This window comes from Lineus longissimus, chromosome 17, assembly GCF_910592395.1.
Source record: "Lineus longissimus chromosome 17, tnLinLong1.2, whole genome shotgun sequence".
In the NCBI taxonomy this organism is placed as follows: domain Eukaryota; kingdom Metazoa; phylum Nemertea; class Pilidiophora; order Heteronemertea; family Lineidae; genus Lineus; species Lineus longissimus.
In genome coordinates, this window is record NC_088324.1 from 14,542,618 (window position 1) to 14,561,051 (window position 18,434).

The 18,434-nt window shown below is 41.0% G+C and overlaps 2 protein-coding genes across 4 annotated transcripts in view; both read left to right on the plus strand.

Moving 5' to 3' along the window:
- The first annotated feature begins 1,436 nt into the window (after positions 1–1,436).
- LOC135501040 (uncharacterized) lies at positions 1,437–10,511 on the plus strand. Its single transcript, XM_064792760.1, has 4 exons — positions 1,437–1,615; positions 9,468–9,592; positions 9,700–9,871; positions 10,324–10,511. The coding sequence occupies exons 1-4, from the start codon at positions 1,540–1,542 to the stop codon at positions 10,509–10,511; spliced, it is 561 nt and encodes a 186-aa protein (XP_064648830.1). The 5' UTR covers positions 1,437–1,539.
- Positions 10,512–10,733: 222 nt separating this feature from the next.
- The window catches only part of LOC135501089 (ras GTPase-activating protein nGAP-like), a 76,152-nt gene continuing 68,451 nt past the window's right edge, over positions 10,734–18,434 (plus strand). Inside the window, exon 1 of one of the 3 annotated variants that reach the window (XM_064792884.1) lies at positions 10,734–10,774. Coding sequence is in view for 1 of the 3 variants with exons in the window: in XM_064792881.1 (XP_064648951.1) it covers positions 13,891–13,939 (49 nt within the window). In the remaining 2 variants the exon portion in view is untranslated. Of the gene's footprint in view, positions 10,775–13,875; positions 13,940–16,981; positions 17,013–18,434 lie in introns of those variants that run through there. The other 2 variants (XM_064792881.1, XM_064792883.1) reach the window with 2 other exon arrangements.

Sequence of the window (18,434 nt, forward strand, 5' to 3'; positions counted from 1 at the left end):
AACTTGGCAGAGCAGCCAGGACTGATTTGGCCTGTCTGTGACTGTCTCATCTCTCTCATCATGTTGTCAACACGGTGGAGCAGCCAGGACTGATTTGGCCTGGCTGTGACTGTCTCATCTCTCTCATCATATTGTCAACACGGTGGTGCAGCCAGGACTGATTCGGCCTGGCTGTGACTGCCTCATCTCTCTCACCATGTTGACAACTTGGCAGAGCAGCCAAGACTGAGTTGGCCTGGCTGTGACTCTCTCATCTCTCTCATTATATTGTCAGCACGGTGGAGCAGCCAGGACTGTCAAACAGCAGTGTAAGCTCACTAGTGCTTACATAATAGTATAAAACTAAAATAATAATAATAATGATAATGATAATATATCACCATCATTGGATGCCACGAGATTTACCGTCATCGGATGCGCATCCGATATGCCACGAGATTTGCAGTTCTTCAAAGGTTTCAGAGATACGACCAATGCATGCGAGCAGCATCGTCAGAACCCCAAACCGCCCTCTCGATCATATCATTACCATGCCACTAGAATGGCAGCGCTCACGGACTCCAGTATATCGATCACCGGACCTTAGACAACCCAATTTTCATTTGACTAATATACACAGTAAGGTCCCTGGATCATGTCAGATTCACCACTAAATATATTCCTCCTACAAGCGTGAATCATTTCGACGTGCTGTGAGATGTGAGAGACCCCTATTGACAACTTCGTATAACTTTATCTTGCCTGCCTAGCTGCTGCCTATATTGTCCCTTTAAAGAAAACCCCTGAACCCAAACTTTGAAACTGAAGTACACACTGATGGTGTATGCCAGGCGTTCGAGCACTCTTGAGGATGGTTCAACACCCAAATCTGCGGCTGGAATCTCCCCTACGAAAAAGATCTCAGATTCACCATGGTAAAATTGGCGTTTACCATGCTCACCATGGTGAATTCAGCATTCACCATGGTGAAATCAGAGTTAACCATTCTCATCATGGTGAATGTAAAATTTACCATGCCCACCATGGTAAAATATTTCATCGTCCCAATTCACCATGGTATAGTACTGGCTCCGCATCACTAATTGATCAATCAGCTTAGATCGCATAGAAAACGACCCCAAAAACGACCCCAAAAACTTTTGACCCCCCAAACTCTATAATTATCATGATCATGACCTGTCAAAAATTATTACGAATTTATGCCCTGGGTAAGGTCTTTCTGCTCTGCAAATATTAGGTTCGAGTGAGATATTGGGAAAAAGTTATGGCAGTTGATGTCTTTTCTAAAGGAAAATGGCTTAAAATCTATTAGTTGTATGTACCCTTGTAGTAGAGGCGTTGCGAGGAACGAAATCAGCGCCTCTAGTGTCAAGATTGGCCCCATGTGTGGTCGCAGCCAATCAAATCCATTGTTATCATAAGTTACAACATGGCGCTCGCGGTTGGTTCTGGGGCACACTCTCTCACGTAAAACACTGCTTGTGTCCGATCTAAGGGATATTTACAAATTTTCTTTGCATTTTATGGATTTAGTAGATCATGGCTACGTGGCAAGGCCCTGGGTTTGATGTGGAAGAGCCTAAATGTCGCATAGAAGGCTGGATAAATGTCTGGGGTAAGACCAGTTTCTCAACCGCTAATGTGCTTTATGTGAAAATGTACAGTGTACATTTGCATTGCAGTTCTTTATGTGTTGACCAGGTGTCTACTTCGTATACTCCTTATCGCATTGTTCATGTTTTCTCCATCATTGCTTTGAATAAATGATGCATTTATACTAAAGCCAGATTTTAAGAGGATATTTTGCAATTGCCGATTACTACCTACTTTATTATTCTTTGTAAATATCTGTTTTTAATCTCTGTCGGCTAGACTGGAAAGTAAACTTCATTTGGCTGCAAGGTCATTTGCCTGCTCCTCCCTTTGCATGGCATGGACCCTTGCAGTGTGACTACACGTTGTTGAGACGGCATTATTTCTGAGTTGATATAATGCTGTGCAGCTCAGGACTGGAGTCTGTAGCCCAGCAGTGCGAGTGAGGCGGTATACCTGAAGTGTCGACTATACCAGTAGTGGTAATGTACACTCTCAAAGCCTTTGGTAATTTCTGCATTAAGATATGGAGATCACAGCAGTTGGGTGTCTTGCCCAAGAACACAGCAGAGGTTATGCAGTACCCAAAGTCATAAAGCCCATCATGACAGTACATTATGTGGAATTACATTTTGAAATCGAAAGTGCATGTTAGTGATGTTTGTTGTTGTTCTATGACTGAGTCGAGCTCAGCAATCGAAGTGAATCAAAGTCACCAATCTGCTAGTACTAACTAAATCAGTCAAGCAAATTGCAATGTTGGCCAGATCACAATTACTGTAATTAGAATCAATCAATCAATCATGGGTCAATTAAATCATTGTGTTACACTAGTCACTATTTGAACAATAAACAAACAAATGCATTTAATCACATACTGTACTGACTACAGGTAACAGAATTGCATTTTAGAATTGTGGCTGCAGGATGCTGAAGGATGTCTTGGTTTAAATCGAATTAGATGTCGCTTGTCACTTCACCATCATAACTTCAGCTATTCAGGACAGTCATTTATACATATAATTGCCTCCCAGTTTCACACTATGAAGGCTAGAATTAAACCAGTTTGTCAAGAGGTGTAGAATTTAGGACTCAATTGCTTGTGTGATCTTCATCATATACCAAGTTACCGATCTGTGCCACCCACCTTAAGGTAATCTTGAGGTGGTGACTCTTTGTTGCCTAAGCTGGTGTAACCAGATGAGTCATCATGGGCAAGGACAGAAGACTGTGTTCATGATATTGAAAGAACAGGAAAATGCTCAATTCTCTGCAGATTGCATGTATTGAAAGACTTGTCATGACCATGTGTTGAATTGTTGGGTGCTTGCATGGAATGCGGTCCAAGCTGTAGAATGGACTGGGATTCGTCATCACTGAATATGTGTCCCAGCTTTGGGTGTCCTAATTTGATCATAGTCAAGACATACTAAAAATTCACCATGCTGTCTGCTTCCAGTGTCTCAAGGCATTTCAGGGGGAACCCTTTTACGTATTCGTGCATTCTGGTTTGACCCCTGACCCTTTCATTGTCTCTTTCACAGCCTCAAGTACATATATGTATGTTCACATTGTGGGGAAAAATTCTTTATATTTCTTTTGTTGCAACTTAGAGCATGGAATTTTAAACGTCCTGCTGAGAACTAAATGTGTTTGCACTTCATTTCATGACTTGACTCGTTACAAAATAATGGTATGCTCATTGCATGCATGCATTGTAGTGAATGTTATTATCATTTTAGAGACTTCATCATTTTCTGATTCTCTGGCCTGTATGTGCTAACTGCATCTGGTACAGTTTGTTGTAAACTGCAGTGGTATGCACATGCTTTTGTTGTGCTTATACTCAAAGTACATTGTGACATCAAATGTTTAGTTCATCAAGTACTCTACAAATTAATTTCTTTGTTAATATTGGATTCTTGTGCCAGATGGAGGGTGGGACACTACTGGTGAAGCATGCATTTGAAAGTTTTAACGTTCTCATCGAGTTGAAGATGATGATACTGGCTATTACCGCTCTAGTGCCAAGCAAGACCTTCTTTGCCATATTTCACAAATGTTGTTGTATCCATCAATGCATTGATTGTTGAGTGTAAACTACTGCATTTCTGGTCATCGCTGGCGCTGCATTGTACTTGTGCAAGTAACTGCACCAGCCTTTTTCTCACACATGCGGCTGTTACATTGTGTAACCAATGCACCAGATAGTGTACAATCTGTTGTGAGCGCTGTTTTTGTTACAGGTGTGTGGATAGGTGTATTTGCCGGACACAGCTCGCTAATTGCCAAACAAGTGTTCATGCTGAGTCACCTGTGGACAAAATGACTCAAGATGGTCCTTGCATGTACCTACCAATGACCTTCACATCCATGCTACATATTTGTGGTCAATGACTCATAATGATCGAGTTTGCTGACCCCAGAATCTCATAATATTTGACATGTGTCAGATTCTCCTAGTTTCCATTTTTGAACCCATCTTTCTGAAAATTGCACTGATTTTTTGGTATTTCTAAGGCTGCACATCTGTGGGTAAAATGAATGCGGACTGGATTTGGGATTTGTTGTAGGTTGTAGCATTGATCGATTCTTGTTGTTCAGATGGGCAATCATCACCATAGCAAATGTAAATGAGAATTTTTTGCGATAGTTTGATCATAGGTTGTTTGCGGGACTCTTTATTGAATTTGTTCTACCAATCAGACTGTTGGCTGCTTTACCATTGAGTGTAACACAAACAGCTTTCATATTTTACTCTTGAAAGTGAAAATCAATCAAGTGGTTCAATATCATGATTGATGAGGAAAGGATTAGATTGATTTTGACTCCATAGTCGCCCTGTGTATGAGGTGGAAAACAAGTGAGAAAGTACATTTGGGCTTGGGCTGTAAGAATACAGTGCACACTACATTCTCAGGCAAAACAACAATCACTCACTTAAATTTTTTTTCATTTTAAAAAAAACTAAAAAACACTATTTTGATAAGGCACATGCATGATCGTTCAGGAGGAGGGTACCAACTTTTTTAATCAATTCTTCGGGGAGGTGGCGCTTTGAGCGTGGTGCTACCACGGAAAGGCGCCCTATAAGTGTAGAATTCATTCATTCATTCAACTCAAAAGTGATGACAGTTCCAGGAAATCCCTATCTCGAAAAAAGGAATGCTCTCGCAAAATGTGATGTTGCTTCATCAGGGTGTAATGTCAACTTGAATAAACCATGAAAAAGGTTCCACTGTACATGCACCGAGTTGATAACTTGCAACTTAAAACATTTTCTGGCACCTCCTGTGTAATTCCACTGCATGCTTTGCTTGCGGACTGGAATTTCAAACTTGTCGCCTTAGTATTATAGTATTATTCAAACTGGTAATTGTCAAATACTTTTGTGGTCATATCTAATTAGCCTGCGGGTATCGTGAAACGGATATTGTGTTTGATTCCGAAAATGGATATTGCGCTTTGTCCAGTAATGAAAAAGGAAGTGATTATTCTAGGCCCTCTGGTAACAGTGTAAGCCTATGCTGTTCATGTTATAACATTGTATTTTCAATTTTCCTAATCTTGGTTGTATTTTGGCATTACCAGAAAGAGATAAAGCCATAATTTTCCGGTGATATCCATGGTAACTCAGTATCATCAATTGTAGCATTTGCCTGGAGCTGGGAAGTGATTTCCAAGACAATTTCTCCGCACACCCGAGGAGAGTAAAGCAAATTGGCTACGTTAGCTGTGGGGTTCACATCCATTATTGGTAGCGAAAGCATCAGCTCGCTAGGTTACGGAGGGCCGCAACCAAAAGTAACTGTTTCGTGTGTCTTGGCTTTGATGCTGATTGTTTCTTTTATTATCAGATAGCGGTGGTATCATCCTTTATTTATGGGTCTATCGCTGTACCTTTATAACAGAGCTGGCACACTAAAATGTGTAAAATGAACACAGCCACAATGACATGACGTGTGATTCAATTCACATCTTCCATTTTCTCATCATAGTCTCCGCATTACCGCTCACATTGCACTTGAACATTGCACATCTGTTTGCACAGCACTCACACTATACGCGAACACATCCACAAAACCTCCCTGACCCCCGATATATTGTCAGGACGAACATTCTAAAAATGATCCCCATGTTCCGTTCCCATTGTGCGCACATCCTCTTTTGGGCAGGCAGATGGCTGCCGATAAGTTTTTCGCCACTTGATATAGCGATAGCGCTATATTTAACTTTGTTCTTCATTTGTAAACTATCGAGTTGGTTGGCTTCGTTTGATGGCTATCTCTGCCATTTGGTTGTTGTCGTATTGTGATCCTCGTGTCCTTGGACATTCGACCTCTGGCAACATTGTGGTGCGCAGACAGTGTCATTGTCCTCGCTTGTCCAGTGAATTTGTATAGGAAGTCGGATGTTTCAAAACATGAACAACGCCAAAAAAGTTTAAACCTGATTAGAGTTATAGTCTTCCTGAGAATAATTAGAGCCAGGGTTGGGGTCAATGCTGCGTTTTCTTTTCACTGGTGGGGATGGTGAGAGTTAAGGAATACTAAAAGTAAAATGTGAGGCGGTTGGCTTTTTTAATCAATTGATATTGCAACTTTCCATTCCAGGGTTATCAACATGCTGCTTCTATTGCTTGTCATTCTCACTAATCAAAGTCATTATTTGAGGTGAAAGTGATTGAAGTTAGAAGTTCAGTTTTTGTAGTTCAACGATATGTGCCGTATAAAACAACTCGAGTAATCTGAACCATCTAGTAGATCTATCTTTACATTAGAGTCTTATATTGAAATACGACAAATGTGTTATGAAACCTTAGCAGCTACAGAGAATATCCAATTATGTGTGAAACTTTACACTTTGACACAAAAACATGAGGATCATCACATATCATATGGAGTCGGATTCATCTTGCCTGAGTCACTTTGCTGCCGACATTTTCAACGTTGAATACTGGTGGCGACATCTCTTGTCAAGTTAAGACATAGGTAGGAACTGGAGAAGTCTATTGACATGGAGATTTGTTGAATGCTTTTCATCAGCAAAGCTGGTAAACCGATATTGAGGGCCAACACCCGTGCCTTTCATATCAATGCAAGTTGGTAATACCTGCCATGGAACCTCGGTTGATATCTCTGAAACCTTTCTGCCTCTGACAGTTCAATTCATTTCCCTTAGCCCTGCTCGATTACGCATTGCTGTGCTGGGATCAACAGTTCACATTACGCCGTAATACTTCATGTGAAAATCACAGATGTCTGCTACATAAATGAATAAAAACACCATAAATCTTTGTGCAGCATTAGATGTGTGTCATTATTCATGGTGGGAGGCAGAGCAGGCCGAAGATTGCGGTCTTGTTCGAGATAAAAAGCGGAAGGTGGACATCCCATGTTGATGATTGGACGTAACACTAACAGATGATTTCTGCTTGCTGTTTCAGAATACGGAACCTGCGATTGACTCTGATTACAGACTTGTTTGAGATAAAAATTCAAGTCGACCTCCGAGGTGTGGGTGTAACTTGCTATGCAAACATTGACACAGTCGACTAAATTGGGGACAACGCTAACTTGTCTAATGGCTACCTCAAGACATCCCATCAGCTTTGTTGCTCCCCAAAAGCTGTTTCTCCAAAATGAATTGAAAACATTAGAAAATTAACGTTGCATTAGTTCATTCCTACAATGACACAACTTTTTGCCAATCCCAATGGAACTTTTACTATTGCGAAGCAATCTAGCATAGTCAATCATCATTGGTCTCTCAAATTCAGCAACATTGCCTGGAGTCACGCTACATTTTGCTCATCAGTCACAGAACAAGTTTTACACAATTCTTTAAAAATCTTGTAATACATCTCAATGCTTTCCATGATGTAATGAATAATTGTATCGCTCATCTCAATTTACATCGAAATGATATTTCATTACGCTACTTTGGGCAACATGATCTTGTGGATTTTCCGCCTGGCAGCGTCAACGATGGCGCGTACATCGTAAAATGGAAACAACAACTACAGCGAGAGAAAATCAATAAGAGATGATATACTATTACTGTGCGAAGGAAAAATATGTTTAGAAGTTGAAGTGGTTATTTGCCTCGATGCGCTTTATGGTGGATTATTGCAAGTATCAATGTGTGTCTTGTACTGTCCTCCTAGTAGACCTACTATACAATAATGTTTAAGTGTGAATATTTGGTTCTCAAAGTTTGTTGTCCCAAGAAGATCGCACGATTCAAGTGCCCTTCTCTCGTCCTGCCGGTTGGTGATTGCTCCTCTGCTGTCAAAGTTAGGGGTCTCGTCTCGCCGACAGAGAGCCGCCCCACCACCTGATGTACAGCTGAAGGGGACGTGCGAGTCTCGTATGGCAGAACATAACACCCTCTAAATCTATTTTATTTGGCAACAAACCCATTAACGCCAGACAGGCTGCCGTTGTTGCCTCTTTGGGTCATGCTTCAGCCATGGAATCAATACCAAACACTGCATGTAAGAAACTGTGTGGACCGTAGCACTAGTGCTAGGCTAGCGGAAGTTGTTCATAGCTTATTGGTTTTCAGATTGGGCTAACGTACATGTAATACATTATGTCGCCCTGTAATATTGACCAGCAAGTGGGATTGTGTACAAAATGTAGAGGGCTAGTACATGTAAGACCCAAGCGATGTGTAAAGACACTTCAGCTCATGGTGCATTGAACTGGTCATCTTTGGGGTCCTCGTCTGTCTGCATAAAGTGTGGGAGTCAGTGAGTCAGAAGCTCGGAATCCAGCAATACTCATTCGAATCTAAGTGTCTGAATGTACAATATAAATGTATGTTCAGGTAATGTATATTTCTAGAATGATATTCCTGTATTTTTCATCTAAACACCTGTCCCCTGGAGCTGATATATTAGTCTGAGCCAACACCAATAATTGTTGATACTACAAATTGTACTTCGGTTTTGAAAGTGCCTCTGAATTGATTTGAGATTGCCCAAAGCATGCAAAGTATTATTGTCATCATATTTTTAACCCTTGGTGCCATTGGATTTTACCCCTGAATTATTCCAGTTCTAAGCTTAAAAAAGGCTTGACCCCTGCTAATATAATTCAGCAGGAGGACAGAAAACACCCGTAGTTGTTCAAATCTAACTGTTTCTTTGTATGTTTGCAAACATTTATACAAATTTTCTGCCAAGTTGACCCCCTATGGCCTCTCCTTGGTTGTGAAAGGGTTTCAATCACTGGGGCTGTTTAGGTCCTTGATTGGTTGTTTTTCTTTCGTAAATGACACTAGAACATGTTTAGGCATTTTGTCCATGGACTTGGATGAACTGGTTGAACTCAAGCGTTGAGCGCATGAACTGTATGTGACATTGCTTACATGCTTCTTGGCTGATGATTCCAATGCTTGCCAACCTGAGGGATGTCACCTTGAACAAGTCACTTTACTTCTTCTTCATTACTACTCCTCTACTGAATGATCCTACTTCTGTTACTTCTGAATGAAGATGACCATGGTGATCGATTTATCCCCACGTGCTGAAAATACCGGTAGTCGTTGCGACGATTAGCGATACTGAAGAGTATCAGTTGTCTGTATTGAGCTAATCAGCCTAATTGGTACCATCAGATCGGCAAGGTTAATTGGTCTAATCAGCAAGAGATTCATATGGCTGGTTAGGTTGTAATCACCAGAACCACTCGATGATCAATGCTGGTAGATCGAGATTTTTCTTGCCACTTGATGTGTATGGTTGATTAGTAGGGGTAGAGCTCTATGTCAACAATAAGTGCCCCCTGATGTGTTAGCCCCCCCCCCCCCCCCCCCGCAAAACAGAAAAGCAATCACCAACTACATGAAGTATATCCGTATTTTTACAGATGCAGACCCAACGTTAAGCGCGACACTCTTCAATGACGGCAAGCGGCCTGTTGCAATCTGGGAGCCTCACTTTTGTGTGATTTGGCAGGATGACAACTCATTTACTCAATATCGGACAGAAAAGGTGAGAAAACTGGATGATATTAGTGAGGAATCTTATTTTGAGGCACCCTGTGTTTCTCCATTGCACTCTACACTACTCCGTGGCACTCATTTGATCTATCTTTTCAGGAGGCAGATCAGTATCGCTCCTCAACGAACCTCAACCACATTCGTCTTGATGGCGGGAAACAGGAATTTGACCAGCGGTGGGGCTATGAGCCCCTGGAGAGTATCAAGGAGCAGATGCTGAATTACTCGCCGATGCTACAGTCTATGGTCCAGTACTCACCAATGGTTATACGTAAGTTTTGGTTACGGCTACTGGCGCCCGATAGGGTTAAAACTTGAAACTGTTTCATACACGGGCATGCAATCATGATGGTAGTCAGGGTGTTAGACTTATAATCCAACATTGTTGGTTTGATACCTGACACTGACACTTCAATGGTGACCTTAGGCAAGTCACTTAGTGTAGTTGCCTTGGCAGAGACCATCGAATGAGTTGTAAAGCAGAGATTCCACACATTTGGTACTGCTGTCAGGCTAAGACCAGTAGGCCTAAAAGCAAAAACATGCATGACGAAAAAGAGTCACCTGGCAAAAAACACAAAGCATGCAAGTGGTGCCCAACTGTAGTGGCATTTAACAAATCTTCTAGTGAAAAAATGTAGGCCTAGAAGAAGGTGACAGACATATCAAATTGATGTTGTGCCACCCAGCATGTGCAAAAACCTGTTCATTCTTGATTTACAGCCCGGCTTAATGAGGTAATGGGCCCCATCTGTCAAAGTGCAGGTCCCCAATTATCTCTGATGAGCTGCCGACATGAACATAAGTGGATGCTGGCTTTGTCAGATGTCACAGCCTACCGGGATCAATTCATTGGTCTTCCCATTTTACTTTTTTGCTGCATTGTGCTTCCTACCATTTCACCAGAATAATATACAGCAAAGCTAAGCGCAGGAACTTAAGTTCAAAATAAGAAATTAGCATAAAAGCTACAGAGTTCAATCGGGTGAGCACAATGGCCCTGGGTCATTTCATTTCTAAATGGGATGGCAGGACCCATTTTTATCTCTTTTGTCTCTTTTGCGTTAAAAAAGATTCTGAGTTCCAATACTCTTTTGTATTCCAACAGAAACTCAACAGGATATCAGATCATTGCGGCGTAAACTTTCGTCAAAATCATCTTTACCACCATCAGGTATTTCTTGAAAAGCTTATCTGATTATATATTGTGAAGTTGAGTATGCTTGTAAAGTTTGTTTCTCACGCAATCAATTAAGTCTTTATCTTGGTATTGACACCTGGAACGACAGGTATTTTAAGGACTTGGTTGGTTGTTTTGAAATATACTTTACAATAAATTACATTGACATCATCCAACTTGGGAATGCTGTGAAACAGTCAGTTGACCACATCCTACTAATAAATGGAGTGTTTACTAATTGCAAGGTTGGTCGTCTGGTTGTTATTGATTAGATGTGATTTATTGCTTCCCATAATTTGTTGTATGACCCAATAAACGATTTCTAATCTCTGATTGTTATCTAGTGTTGTTGATAAAGGTGGCAGGGCAGAGGTCGAGACATTAAAGGCCTATGATTGGATGATTACAAGATAATGATGCAAAAATTGCTATGTTTTGATACAGAGGAATTAGAAAGCACGTATTTAGGCCCGGAAAGGCCTTTTTCCGCTTCGGTCCTGTCTGATTCTTGACTTGGCCACCAGGGGGCCAAAAGTGGAAACCTAAAAAGTGTGATATCTCTCTTATGACTCACTCAATTTCGATAACATTTTTATGGTAGGTTCTCCAGGCAAGGATACATCACATATCATATGGGGTTGTTGATTTGACCTAATTTTCAAGGTCACAGAGGACAAATGGCATAAATTGGCCATTAGAGTGTAACTATGGCACTTTTCTGATGGGTATCCTGATATCTATGCTATGCACAAAAGCATTTGGTATGTGCCTGTGGTTTCTGATAACTAACTATGGCTTGTTTGAGTGACATGTATGAAGTAGGGAGCTTTGGTCACATGACACTTAATTGATCAATTAACTCCAACTGTTAAGGGGCTTTGTCCATGCATTTCACTCTCCTTCAATATAAAATTGAAAGACTCTGATTATAGTGTTTATGAAAATGAGTGTATGAAGTGGGGAGCTTGGGTCACTTGACTCTGACACTTAATTGAGCAATTAGCTCCCAACAGTTTTTGGGGGTCAGTCCATGCATTGCATTGGGCTGAAGTGTGTGTAAAAATGAGTGTCTTCAGGGCCTCCTCAAATTTGGATTATTTCACACTCACATTTTGGATTATTTAGCAAAATTCTCAATACCAATCTGAGAGGCTGATTATGCTGACAACTTGGTGAGTTGGTTACAGTTGTATTTTACATTCTCTTCACATAGCATCAGCAGTGAATTAAAGGCAGTATTCATCATTCCTTAGAGTTGCAATTCGCAGATGAAAAGGCCCTACGTCTCTTGAGCCATTGTCTGGCGTCTTTCACTGTGAGGATCTATTGTAGAGATGGTTTGTTTACCCGAACCTTGGTGGTACCGGCGTATCTGGTAAAGGGCCCAGACTGCCTTGAATTAACTGCTTATGGCATACAAATAACTTATTCTTGATAATTTTTGGCTCACCGTAAGGGTGTCTATACAACACCGCAGTGTCCGTCGTCCTATATACTATACAAGTAGAATATTTCTTAGCCAGAATGAATTCATAACCATCAAATATCTAGATACGGAGACTGGTTTTACGTGCTTTCTCATCAAATGATAATACCGTTGTGACTTCAACCTCTAGATGGTGAGCACAATGGCCCCTGGCCATTTCATTTTTGACTTCATAGTCACATTTTGACCACTAAACGCATGCCAAATCAGTATAAACAAGTCTATTTCAGCCTGCAGATATTGCCTGGAATCTATCTCTAAATGTGAGTTAGAGTCATCACTCCTCTTCTGCAAGTTGAGGAGTCAAAAAGCCCTGAAACTGTTAAGGAGTCAATGTAGGGATGATGAAGTGTCGGTTTTGACTCGAATGAATTGTCTCCTGCACCTCTCCACTCCACCATTGTCACAGTCCTTCCTCACCCACTGCTGTTTGGCTAAACTTTAGAATCCCCGATCGGAAATGACATAGTTTGATCGCATTCAACTATAAATCCATTGAACAGTGGTGCTTGGTTAGTCAACCGATGACCTTTTTTTGGGGTGTGATCGGGGATTGTAAACTCGTTCCTGCTGTTTCCCTACCACTTTCGCTGATTCCTTCCCAGAGTCAACCACATCCTCAGAGGAAGTTGTTGTGTGAATAATGGCGGAAGGAACCATCGATAACTTGATTAAGCACCGACAGGTTAGAACAACTGCATAATTGATGTAGTAACGAGCTTATGATACAATTAGGCTGCTGACTTTTGATTAATAGTTCTTCTAATTTGTGTTGACACATTTGTTGGTGTAAAAGCCGTTTGTTTTATTGTTGTGGTATTGCGATTGCATGGTAGTGGGTGGCAAAATAACCATAGAAGATGGGTTTGATGACGAGTATTTCACTCTGGTGTTCAGGTTTTGATGAATATGGCCTTTTTACATGAAAGAAAACTGCCTGACAGCCCTGCTCTTGTGAGGGTACTGTGGTTATTTCCTATTCCGTTTGATCTAGAGGGCTCATGATGACACTGATAACCCTTGGACCATGATTTTCATTCAGATTGTTCATAGTTTGCTAGCTAGTTCTCAGATAGCAGCACCGTTCCACCAGCAGTTCCTGTAAGTTCTCCCATGTGGCAGCACCTGTAGTGCTAGCATAATGGTCAGTCATCATGAGTCAATGAGCTGGGAACACCCCTCCCTCGGCCTGTTATGACTAAAAATAGACCTGAATAATAATGGACATGTGCCGCAAGTAAAATAGCACTCCGACAAATAAAATTACAGATCAATGTCCATTAACTGTTTGTGTTTGTTTGACTTATTTTCGAATCACTCCTCATCCTGCATGGTGACACACCTGTGGATGCAGCGAACACTCCAGGACACTTATCCACTTGAAAGTTTGATACCATTGGCAACCAGCCTGAGCAGTCCTTGACGACACTCGTCAGCAATTTTCAAGGACACTGTTTCAATTTTATGATTTTAAGTTCGATTTTAATCATTTTTCGGTGAAACTAAATTGATTTATACACTTTTTGACGGCCTCACGATTTCGGCATGTGAGTCTACCTATTATTTGTGAAATATATGGATTTAATTGGATGATATTTTGATAATATTGCCAAGCAACGTAACGATGGGACAAGAGGAGTCAACATTGTGCAGTAAAACTAAAAGGAATCAAGGTAAGTTTTCCTCCATTGGCAATGGTGTGGGGTGAGGGTTTCGGGGATGTGACGCTTTGGTGACATGAATCTGCAATGCTCTCTGGGTGAAGCCAGTAAGATCCCCTGTTAAAAACGTACTGGAACCTGGACTGGATTTTCATGCTGGCATTCAGCGATTTCATGTGAGGGTATTTATTAGGGATAAGCTTACATACTCTGATGTTATGTCAATATGACCATTGCCAGTGCCGAAGTCTAATGCATATCAAATGTGCATGAAATGGCTGCAGTGTGGAAAGTTGCATTTGCTTCGTCGATGAGATCATCCATTCTGACAATACACACCAGGTCGCCCCACCCAGTATTGTGTGTCATCTCTGTCAACGCCTTGATAACACCTGGCTTTAGACTCCGCTTCGAAATTGTTTGATAACAGTTGACATTGACAATGAAATACAATGGCTGTGGTGTCTTTTTTATGACCAGGATGTCCGAGTAATAATACTGCTTTTCCTTCACTATCTGTCTGTAAAATCGATGTGATGCGTCATGGTCTTGGTCACAGGAAATCTGTTACTGAGTGATAGTTCATTATGTTTTGGATAGATGGCAGCATTGGTGAATTGGTCCACTGAGGGTGAGATTAGTGATGTGGCGTATGGCGGACACGTTTCTGGCATTTTGTGCTGCACAAATGTTCCTGCAAACCAGATTGTTTGTGAACTGAGGCTTGTCTCTCAGTGGTCAGCAGAGGACATCGGTGAACTTAGTACACCTATACTGATACTCCTTGATGAACTTAGGTTGTTGTTTATCTGAATATGGCCTCCATTGACTGTTCCCTTGTGGAGCTTTCCCCTTCTGTGTTGTGACGCAACATGAACACTTGTTTGGCTTATTTTACGTTCCCAAAAACATGATATTGAGAACATGAACAATGCTTCAAGTTCACGAAGGAACAGTCAATGTATACTTGTCCTCAGTCTGGTAAGTTTCCATTTCCTAGGAATAAGAGCCCATACAATCGCTGGTTTATCTACCTAGTTTGTTCAAGACCAAATCACCCTGGTTACAAGTTGCTTTGCTACAGTGTGAAACCATGTCACTGTTGTTGCTTTTCAGGTGCAGTTGTGCCTTCTATTCTAAGGGAGTGAGTCGCATTGCACAGCCACGATGTTCCCATTTCCATTGTGAAGACTCGTAGGCTTTGTATCAGCCAAGATTATTGTTACCTGAACTGGATCTCAACCTTTCCAAACCTCCATCAGATGAAACTTCATCAGGTCCCTGCTGCAGTCGCAATAAGTCACTGAGCCACCAGGAAATATGATGGTCTGCGTTGACAAACGTTTATGCACTTGAGACTGTCTTATTTACCTGGTACAAGTGAGATCACATTCACCTGATCCTTATCCTGGACCCCTGATCATTGTCGTCTAATTACTAGTATTGATAGGTTATTGATCTTGCATCTTATGACAATGGACCCTCATTAGTGTACACCTTCTCTTCTTCACGCAAGGGGCGATGCACTTGATGAACTCGCAAGCTGCAATCAGCATCTTTCCGCATTTCTCCAAAACGCACTCGGTGACCTTTTGATATTGATTTGCTAATGCTGAACAGTTTTCTTGCATCTTTTGTGACTTCTTATGAACCTTAGTTTTTCAAGGCCACTCTTTCCTTTCAGATGTTGTTCTTTTGTAGTAAACTTTTAACTTTTGACCATCACAGGCACTCTAGCCGAGAATAGTGTTAATGGGATAATCTGGTCAACCGCCCCTCTCACCACAGGCAGTGTCTTCCCGTCCACCCCAAATAGCTGGCAAAATTTTCATCAGACAATATCATAATTAATTGCGCATACTGATTACTTCCTGTTAACATCACCGTCGTTTCACGCTTACGTATCCGGCGCTAATGCCAGATTACATTGGTTGAATAAGATCATCGCCAGCGGCCAAAAGATGACCACGCGATACGCTAACCAACAACACCTAATTAAGTGACTGACGTCCATCGCTGCCTGGGAAAGGCGAAATCATGTTGTATGTTTGGTTATTTAATGTCTACTAAGTTTTAATCCAAAGAAACTTGATGTGAAAAATTCTTGATAAAAAATGTTTAGTTGAGACCAGGGGGACTTTAATTTGGCTCATATTTGGCTCTTTAGACAATATTTGGGCATTTTGTGTTGTAGGATGAAACCAGGGCAACCCAGGAATATTCAGTGTTTGGGAGAGTTGTCCTCATTATCACGTGGGTATACCGGGACCGACCGTAGGATCAAATGGGGGAGGGGGATCACAGATGTGTCAGGCACTGATTAACCGAGAGACTTGTCATATCGTCTTACAATTTCAAATCTGAAACATTATTATTGCACATCTTCTAAATCAAAGGAAGAACAATCCAACATGGCCACCACATATTTTGTTACAAACCAAAATGGCCGCCGTATATTTAGTTACAATTGTGTTGAGTGGTGAAGATGCTATCTGTGTTGATGAGATCCTGTTGCTTTTATCATCTGGGACACATTGTGTCATTAGAAAATTAAATTCTGAATTCTCGGTTAAATTACTATTCATGCGGCCACTTTCGGCCTTGGCACGAGTTGCTTTTGTCATCGAAATGTGCCTTTGATCGTGCAATTCGATTTTGTCATTGTCGATGAAAACCTAATGAGTTATTGATTGGAGGTTGATGAAATTATTAAGTTTTCTTGATAAAGTTATCAGGCAGGTTGAGTTTTGGGGTGGTGAGTGATTTTCCCCCCCCCCCCCCCCCGAAGTTCATTACCGAAAGAATCAGTACCTATCCTCCTCATAATTAATGAACTGCCCTCACAATAACATTGATTGCTGCTGACAACCTGCCCCACCCCTGACAACCGGCTAAGATGGTAGCATCCAATGGTGACAGTAACCAACACAGTCAAACGACATGGAAATTGACATCCGTTTATGCTAAGCGACTTTTGATATTATCCTGGCTGGATGGGGTTCTGTGCCCTAATGGCAGTTCTCTTGTGACAGGTTGCATTCTGGATAAGGAAAGTCCTGTGAACAATCGTCAGTTGACTGCCAAGGTAAATTTTCATTTTATATTTCCGTATTTGTCATTTTATGAAAATTCTTTATAAAGACTTTTAAAGGTACAAGAAACTGAAATTTGAGAGGGTACCCCCTTGTCAGGCCTCTCAATTACATCATTTGGGACAAACCATTCTTTCTTTTATTTGAGAAAAATTGGTCCTTTTTACATATTCATGAGACAAACTTCATATGCTTCTTCATGAATTGATTTTGGAGCCAAAATGGCATTACAACCGTAGTGTTAAAGGACCCCATTGATACAATGCATAGATCGAATGACCCGGATCTCTACAAATAGTCAAACATTTGATGATGCGATATCAAAGTAATATCTCATTGATCATCAACTTAAAAAGGCGCATGACAGTTTTATTAGCTTTGATTCTGATCTTTAGGTAATCTGAAGAAAGTCTTTCCCGGAAATGTCGTTTGATGCGTTTTTTTGGCTCACCGTAGGGGAGTCTATGTAATACCGCAGTGTCCGTCGTCTGTCGTCCGTCGTCCGTCGTCGTATCCTATTTCAAAAACAGTGGCACGTTTCTTAACCGCTAGGGCTATGAACTTGAAACTTTGTACACAGCACCCCCTAGGTCAGGTGACCTCTGACACTGAATTTCGGTCCGATCTGATTCTCAACTTGGCCACCAGGGGGCCAAATGTCGATATCTAAAAAGTGTGATATCTCGCTTATTAGTGACTTGTTTTCGATGAAACTTGTGTTGTAGGTACTCATAGCAAATATACATCTTATATCATACGGGTTTTTAATTTGACCTACTTTTCAAGTTCACAGAGGTCATATGGCGTAAATTGGCCGTTAGATTGTAAACTATGGCACGTTTCTTAACCACTTAAGCTATGAACTTGAAACTTAGTACATATAACCCCCTATATCACAAAGCCTCTGGTGCTGAATTTCAGTTTGATCTGATCCTCAACTTTGCCACCAGGGGGCCAAAAGTGGAAATCTAAATTGTGTGATATCTCGCTTATAAGTGACTTGTTTTCGATAAAATTTTTATGGTAGGTACTCTTAGGAAGAATACATCACATGTCTTAGCAAATATACATCTTATATCATACGGGTTTTTAATTTGACCTACTTTTCAAGGTCACAGAGGTCATATGGCGTAAATTGGCCGTTAGAGTGTAAACTATGGCACGTTTCTTAACCACTAAAGCTATGAACTTGAAACTTGGTACATATAACCCCCTATATCACATAGCCTCTGGTGCTGAATTTCAGTTTGATCTGATTTTCAACTTTGCCACCAGGGGGTCAAAAGTGGATATCTAAAAAGTGTGATATCTCGCTTATAAGTGACTTGTTTTCGATAAAATTTTTATGGTAGGTACTCTTAGGAAGAATACATCACCTGTCTTACGGGTTTTCAATTTGACCTACTTTTCAAGGT